This window comes from Mandrillus leucophaeus, unplaced genomic scaffold (genome assembly GCF_000951045.1).
Source record: "Mandrillus leucophaeus isolate KB7577 unplaced genomic scaffold, Mleu.le_1.0 Scaffold216, whole genome shotgun sequence".
Taxonomy (NCBI): Eukaryota; Metazoa; Chordata; class Mammalia; order Primates; family Cercopithecidae; genus Mandrillus; species Mandrillus leucophaeus.
In genome coordinates, this window is record NW_012102210.1 from 3,973,420 (window position 1) to 3,981,161 (window position 7,742).

The window sequence follows — 7,742 nt, forward strand, 5'->3', positions numbered from 1 at the left end:
AGCGCGCGGCTGCCTAAGCACATGGTCTGGTGGCAGCCGGGCGCGTGAGGAGCGGCAGGCCTTGAGGCTGTCGTCGAGGGCTCCCCCACCACCGGCCGACTCCCAAGCCAGCGTTGCGCAGATGCACGGTCCGCTCAGAGGCGGCCCTTCCCGCCATTTTTCACTTCACTGCAGTTAAGCCGCCGCTGGAACCTGAGGAGCCGAGAGGGCGGGACCTGCAGGACAGTAGCCAATGAGGTGCGGGGAGGGGGCCGGGCTGGCCAATGGGAGCTGCTTTCCTGAGGGACTCGGAATTCTCCGGCGGGTGGTCGGGAGCTGGGGCTCTGCGGGGCGCTAGCGGCATTGCGCGCGGTGCACGCTGGGTCCGTACCAAAGGTGTGAAGGAAGGAAGACATCTACCACTGCGAAGTCATGGAGAGGGTGCCGGAGCGCGAGAGGCTGGCTGATTGTGACCGGAACCAGAGGGTTGTCCACCCCGGGCATCATCCCTCAACTGTAAAATAATCGCTAAGGATTCCTTCCTGACTTTGAGCCTCACGTTGTCATGTGTGTTCAGCCTGCTGGCAACATCCTCCGGCAACACGCCTGGGCAGGAGGCGAGTAGGATACTTACACACCCAACGAAAGAGAAAATCTAGAAAGAAAATCTGGCTCTGGTGTCACATAGGGACAGAGAAGGGAGAGGAGGAAACAGTGGACAAAGTTAATGGGCCCAGTGGAGTTAGGGTGAAGAGAATTTTGAAAATAATTTGGAAGTGACAAGCTTAAGAAGAATCAAAGGTAATTCCAAGACTGGAAATGTGCAGCATCAGGAAATCAGTGGTGCTGTGGATGATGAAAGGGAAATTGGGAAGATTGGAGCAAGATTAACTATACAGGCAAAACTAAATGTTATACCTAGAGAAAATAAATCCTGGAGAAGTGCCTTTGAGGGAGATCAACTGACATCCACATAGAGGTGGACCTAGATATGAATGAGAACAGATAGAATCTCTGAGGGAGGGCACTCTGAGGAGAAAAGCCGAGTTCTAAGGACTAAACCTTTCCACCAAATTCGACAACCACGTTTGCAATGTGCAAGATGATGGAGAATACCTAAGTCAATAGTCCAAGGGCAGGCCGGGCACGGTGGCTCACGCCTATAATTCCAGCACTTTGGGCTGACGTGGGAGGATCACGAGGTCAGGAGATCAAGACCATCCTGGCCAACATAGTGAAATCCCCTCTCTACTAAAAATACAAAAATTAGCCGGGCATGGTGGCATGTGCCTGTAGTCCCAGCTACTCGGGCAGCTGAGGCAGGAGAATCGCTTGAACCTGGGAGGTGGAGGTTGCAGTAAGCCGAGATCACACCACTGCACTCCAGCCTGGGTGACAAAGCGAGACTTCATCTTAAAAAAAAAAAAAAAAAAAAAAAAATTCGAGGGCAGAAAAGGGGAAGGGAAGGAGGAGAACCTAGGAAGAAAGAAAGGAAAGCATGATGTCTCTGAAGTTGTTAGAAAGACTTCAGCTTGTCGGTGTGTCTGGGCTGCTGGGAAGCTTGTTAATAGAAAGTCTAGTTACGGGATGGTTGCATTAGCCTTAAGGGTTAAAAAGGAATTGGATTTAAGTTGTATGAGGAAGGGAAGAATTTATCTGATTCCTCTAGCACCCCCATCCTTTGTCCCCTGGAGACTGGTGCACTGTGACAGAGGGAAGAGAGGCCAGGCTAGAGACCAACCGTAGTCAGACAACTCATGCCTGTGCTAGTGACAACTATGTTGATCATAGAATGAAGGCCTGACTGGAGATGGGAAGAGGCTGCAAACTATAGTTGGAGGAGCTGGCCCTGGTTCTTTACTGTAGTATCATCGCTGATTTATGGATGTTGTGTATGGCACTGCAGGACCAAACTAAAAACTGGCACCATAGAAAAATCTTTTATAGACCACAAGGGAGTACAAGAATGGGTTTGGCAAAGTTGAGAGAATGGGGAGCATGTCAGTCCCTCTCCAATCAATAAGAGAAGGCTAAGGAAAGAGTCCTTCCCTATGTAGACTGTGGTTTACCCCATTCTCTCCATTCCCAGCCTACCATTTCTTGGGACTCACTTTCCAGGGTTTATATTTAACCCTAAACTTTGGGCTTCTAAATCTGTCTGGGTGCTTTGGTGCCACCCTGAGGGAGAATCTAATGTGATGAGATGAACCCAGCTCCATTCCATAGGCAGGCAGGTCACTGCAGGACACAGGGATCTCTGAACTCCTGGACTGAGGATGATTCGCTCCCTGCTGAAGAATCTGCCATTCCTTCCCTTAGCTGGTTCAGGAGGTCTCTGCTCTCACTGGGAGGCAAGTTACTCAGGAAGTATGGAGGGGCCAATTCCACCAGCCTAATAGAGAGAGTCATAATTAGATGATCTGCATCTTCTCTTTCTCTGTCTCTTTTTAGAGACAGGGTCTTGCTCTGTTGCCTGGGCTGGAGTTCAGTGGCATCATCATAACTCACTGTAGCCTTAGACTCCTGAGCTCAAGTAATCCTCCCACCTCAATCTCCGAAGTAGCTGGGACTACAGGTGCACACCACCACACCCAGCTAATCTTTTTAAAATAATTTTTGTAGAGACAGGGTCTCAGTATGTTGCACAGGGTAGTTTCAAACTCTTAGCCTCAAGTACTCCTCCTGCCTAGGTCACCAAAAGTGCATCTTCTCTTATGATGCAGACTTTTAAACTTCTCACCAGCCCTTCCACAATTCCTTTCTCTTCAGATCATGTTTTTACTAACCACTAAGATCCCTTCTTCTGTCTCTCTAACTCCCCAGCCATAATTTTGGCCCCAGGGAGAGGAATAGGCAGTGAAGGAGGATGTCAGGGAACTCACATCTGTGGTTCAATCTCAGAAACAATGGAAAGGCAGTTGTCTTTGGATATGGTGAAATTGTGGTAGAGCACCCACGGTGGGGGTCTGGCAGGAGCTCTACGACTTCGGTAGCAGCAGTATGAGGAGAGCTGGGCCACATGCTTATGGGTTAGGAGTAGGTAATTTCCAGTCCCGTCTGTGTCTCTGGCCACCTTATTGAAAGGCAAAAATATTGATGGAATAAATAAAAGGGAAGAGGCAGACAGTAGAAAAAAAGAAAAGGGGACTGAGAAAGAGTAAGGGTGGTGAGAGTATTAAAAGTAAAGCATTACCTCTAGGTGTTGTCTGGTCTCTACTATACCTCATGGCATTTTCCATAGCCCCTTGTGCCCCAAATCCTCAAGGGAAAAGTCCTTTCTGGACTAAAGAATCTTTTGAATGGCCACCTGGACCCTGATTTCAAAGTGGCTTACCAATATTTGTTCTCTTTGCCTTTTGCTCCTTTGATCATCCTCACCCCCACCCTTTCCTCTAACCTTGAGAAAGTATCCTGACACCAGTGCTTTCTGAAGGTCTCTGCGATTCTGCTCAGAGCCAAAGGCTGGTAGGGACAAGGGAAGTTCAATTCGTTGCATGAGTTCTAGGAGCTCTCTCCGAAGTTTATGGGCTTGGCACAATGCTGCCCAATTCAGACCTCGAGCCTGGCACCAAGCCTCATCTGCTCCACCTAGGAGAAGAAAGGGACCAGCTAAACTAAAGTCCTTGAGACCCCTGAAATAACCCAACCCTTAGCCAAAGGTCCTCCTCTTTCTGAGCATAGAGATCTGTCAGCTGGCTGCATAACATTTCCCCTCTTTGGACAATCTGGGATTCTATAAGATAATGCAGAGCTCACTTTGTATAAAGGCTTCATACACCTGGATCAGAGAACTGTGGTCACCATCTGTGTGTTCCAGGGCCCGACGCAGGGCAGCTTCTTCTGCACTGAGTGGAGGACGGGTAAACCCAGGGGCAGCTGGAGGCAGAAGAGCGGAAGGTAGAATCTGCCATTTGGGAAATGGGAAGGGATAGTAGTAAAGGTGGAATGCTGAAAAGGCCGAAGTGTCCCTTTGGGAACTTTATTCAAAAGACATAGATAACTTCTAGGTGTTATGCACTTTATTAAATGTTGAGGATAAACAAATGAAATACAATCTGCCATCAAGGAGCTTCAAGTCTGGTGGGAGAGACCAACAGGTAAGCAGACTTGATAAGCATGATAGGTGTTTGTATATGGTACTGTGGAAACAAAGAGGAGGATAACTAATCAAGGTTAGGTGGTGAGGATGTGAGTGATGTAACAGAAAAGGATGAGGACCCTTGGGTTAGTATTTGAAATTTGAGTAGGAATTAGCAGAGTGGAGAAGGGGCAGGGAGTATGTTTTAGACTGTGGCAACAGCATAGCACCTAAGTTAATAACATAGCATATTTGGGGAACTGCAAGCCATCTGGGATGGGTGGAGGGAATGAAATGACATGTTGCAGAATGGCAGGAGATAAAGCTGAAGAGGTAGGTATAGGTAAGGTCATGAGATCCTGGAGTACTGAGGAAAGGAACTATCTTCAAGGTAAAGAGTAGCTGTAGAGGAAGAGTTGTGTTTTTTTTTGTTGTTGTTTGTTTGAGACAGGGTCTCACTATCTTGCCCAGGCTAGAGTGAAATGGCGTGATCATGGCCCACTGCAGCCTCAACCTCCCAGGCTTAAATGATCCTCCTACCTCAGTCTCTTCAGTAGCTGAGACTATAGGTACATGCCACCACACCCGACTAATTTTTTGTTTTTATAGAGACAGGGTCTCACTATGTTGCCCAGGTTGGTCTCAAACTCCTGACCTCATGTGATCCTCCCATCTCAGCCTCCCAAAGTGCTGAGATTACAGGCACAAGCCACCATGCCTGGCTGAAGAAGAGTTTTTAAGTAAGAGAGTCCATGTGTCTGAAAAAGTTCACATTAGTAGTTAGGAGGTTACTGAGGAAATCCAGCTGAGCAATGAGGAGGACCTACCATTGGCAGATCCAAGGGCAGATGAATATATATTTACTTTTACAAGATAAAAGTGAAATAACCTGGAGAAAGACTGGTCTAGAGTGATGGTAGCAGAGCAGCAGGATAATAGTATTATCTGAATCTGAGACTCTAGAGAGAGGAAAAGATTTTGTGGTGATAGTGGCGAGGGAGTGGTTTAATAGAGCATTCGAGTTCAGTTCTGAGCTGAGGTACTGTTAACTATTCTGGTAGAAATGTCCATCGGGGCTGGGCGCCGAGGCTCAGGGCTGTAATCCCAGCAGTTTGGGAGGCTGAGGTGGGTGGATCACCTGAGGTCAGGACTTTGAGACCAGCCTGGCCAACATGGTGAAATCCCGACTCTACTAAAAATACAAGAATCAGCTGGGTGTGGTGGTGCATGCCTGTAGTCCCAGCTACGTGGGAGGCTGAGGCACGAGAATTGCTTGAACCTGGCAGACAAAGGTTGCAGTGAGCCGAGATCATGCCATTGCACTCCAGCCTGGGTGACAGAGTGAGATTTTGTCTCAAAAAAAAAAAAAAAAAAGAAAAGGAAAAAAAGAAACGTCCATCAGGAGTTGGGGTATGCTCTCTCTCTGTCTCTCCCTCTCTCCCCCTCTCCCCATCCCTCTCTCCGTCTCTCTCTTTCTCTCTGTCTCTCAGATTCAGAAGAATGGTATTGGGTGAGAGATACAAGGCACAAGGTTTGGAAATGTTAAGGCTAAAGGTAGAACTTCAAACCATGGTTGTGGATAAACTTGCTCAGAGAGTTCAGGGAATAGAAGACAAAAGAGGCAAGAATAGAACCCTGAGGACCAATTTACAATGGATAACAAGAGGACAAAGAGCTCGAGGAAAAGATAAAGGGGATGGCCAGAGATGTAGGATGAAAACCATGAGGAGCAGCATTACAGAGGCCTAGGGAGGAGGCAGTTTCAAGGTGAAGCGGTCAGCAATTTCAAGTATAAAAGAAGGTCATGAATAAGGGCTCAAAAGTATCCACTGGATTAGGTACCTGGGAGGTCACTGGTGAGTTGAAAGCTGTTTCACTGGCATGGTAGACCTGAAGCTGGAGTGCAGTAGGTGAGCAATACACCAGTTAGAATAGGATAGAAATCATGCTGCACAGCTGAAGGGGAGGATAGGGTTGAGGAAGAGGAGTGTGTGAGTTTTAGCAATAACAGATTAGGAGAGATTTAAGCATGCTGGGGGCAAGGACCAGCAGAGAAAAAAGGCTAAAGAGACAAGAGGGAGATAGGTGACTAAGCCTGGTTCTTTAGGCATTGTGAGGGGTGGCAACTGGAGCAGAGAGGAAAGGGCTAGCCTCAGGAGCACCAAAACCCAAGGGGAAGGGCTGAAGTGGCTGCAAGAGCTACAGATTTACAGCAGGGATTTATACCTGTGAGCATGGCAGCCAGGGTGAGCATCTCGTCCACACAGTCAAACTCACATGAGGCCAGCAGGGCTTTGGCCAGCTCAGGGGCCAGAGGGAATTCTGATAGTATGACGCCCAGATCTGACAGGTCCCCATCATCATCCAGGGCTGCCAGATAGTCTAAATCTTCCAGGGCTTGCATCAATGCTTCTGGAGCTGGTGAGGAAACAGGGCTTACAGGATGTGAAATTTCAGAACTGGGTGGTCAGATGGCAATACTTGGGCAGGAGAGGTACTCACCAGGCTGGTCCAGGAAGTGACACTCCCCTGGCTCTGCAATCTGTCTCCTTTTTAGTAGTAACACCAGGGAGCTCAGATTCTCCTCACACACCCTGGGTTGGGGCAATGGTGGAGCTTCTAGTTCTAAGAAGGACTTAGGATACAGGCAGAGGCAGGATCCTGAGGGGAAAAAGACCTGGGAAAGACCACTGTAGATTTCTCAGGGCTTGCATGTTGGTGACTCTTGGGTTTTTTATTTCAGTGAGGGCAAAGGCTCTTACCTGGTGGGAACCCTCTTGCTCGCAGTCGTCTTGCCTCTGCCTGACACTTGCTGATTGGCCTCAACACTTGGAATTCTGCTCGGATCCTAGGATTGTAAACCTGTTGCCCGTGCCCCAACCAAGGCCAAGACAGATCAGAGTGGGCCATTTCTGTCTTTACTACCCCACCGCCATCTCTCTCTCACTCACACTTCGGAGCTCCAGTCCTGAGTCGATGACATGTTGGATGGAAGGGAGGGAGAAGGAGAAGTCAGCCAGCCAGTGAGTGACCACAACCTTTCGGGCATCCATGTCCTCATATACAGCCTGAACGGCTTGTCCACAGTCTGGGTGAAGGGGCAGTACTCGTGGTGGAAGCCTTTGGAGAGGCAGGGACTCTACCTCCCTGGACAAGGATTCACAGCAGAGGGAAATTTCCTGAGGAGAAGGGTGGGACATTAGGGCAGTTCTCACCTTTTTGGGGTCACAGATCCCTTTGAAAGACTGTTGAAAGTTATGGCCCTTCACTCTGAGAAAATGCAAATACTCATAAAGTTGAAGATTTTATAATTTCAGGGGTTCACTGAATCACAAATCTCTGCATTAAAGGGAATAAAAAAGTGAGTGGTAAACCTCTTTACTCTGAAATCCTCAAGTTTTTCTCTGGGACCCCAGGGGAGAGTAAATACTGCAACTCTACTGTTCCTAACAGGCATTGCTCCCATTCCCATTCCCTAGGACTAGAAGATGATGAGTACCTCCTTTTGCAGGCTTTTTTTTTTTTTTTTTTTTTTTTTTTACCGCTCTGTTGCCCAGGCTGGAGTGCAGTAGCATGATCTCGGCTCACTGCAAGCACTGCTTGGCAGGCAGCTTCCACTCGATCAGGGGGGATGGTGTCCCGGTAGATGGGGGAAGGTCTCTCACCAGCCTCTCTGGGTATATGC

The 7,742-nt window shown here is 48.3% G+C and overlaps 1 protein-coding gene across 2 annotated transcripts in view; it reads right to left on the reverse strand.

The window, feature by feature from the left end:
• Positions 1-1,900: 1,900 nt before the first annotated feature.
• DQX1 (DEAQ box RNA-dependent ATPase 1) overlaps positions 1,901-7,742 on the reverse strand; it is an 8,343-nt gene continuing 2,501 nt past the window's right edge. For both annotated transcript variants that reach the window (XM_011980737.1, XM_011980738.1), the window contains exons 5-12: positions 7,009-7,236; positions 6,820-6,919; positions 6,560-6,718; positions 6,284-6,475; positions 3,736-3,855; positions 3,377-3,567; positions 2,862-3,052; positions 1,901-2,371 (exon numbers count right to left, since the gene is read on the reverse strand). In XM_011980737.1, the coding sequence (XP_011836127.1) occupies positions 2,215-2,371; positions 2,862-3,052; positions 3,377-3,567; positions 3,736-3,855; positions 6,284-6,475; positions 6,560-6,718; positions 6,820-6,919; positions 7,009-7,236 (1,338 nt within the window). In that variant the 3' untranslated portion in view covers positions 1,901-2,214. The remainder of the gene's footprint in view (positions 2,372-2,861; positions 3,053-3,376; positions 3,568-3,735; positions 3,856-6,283; positions 6,476-6,559; positions 6,719-6,819; positions 6,920-7,008; positions 7,237-7,742) is intronic.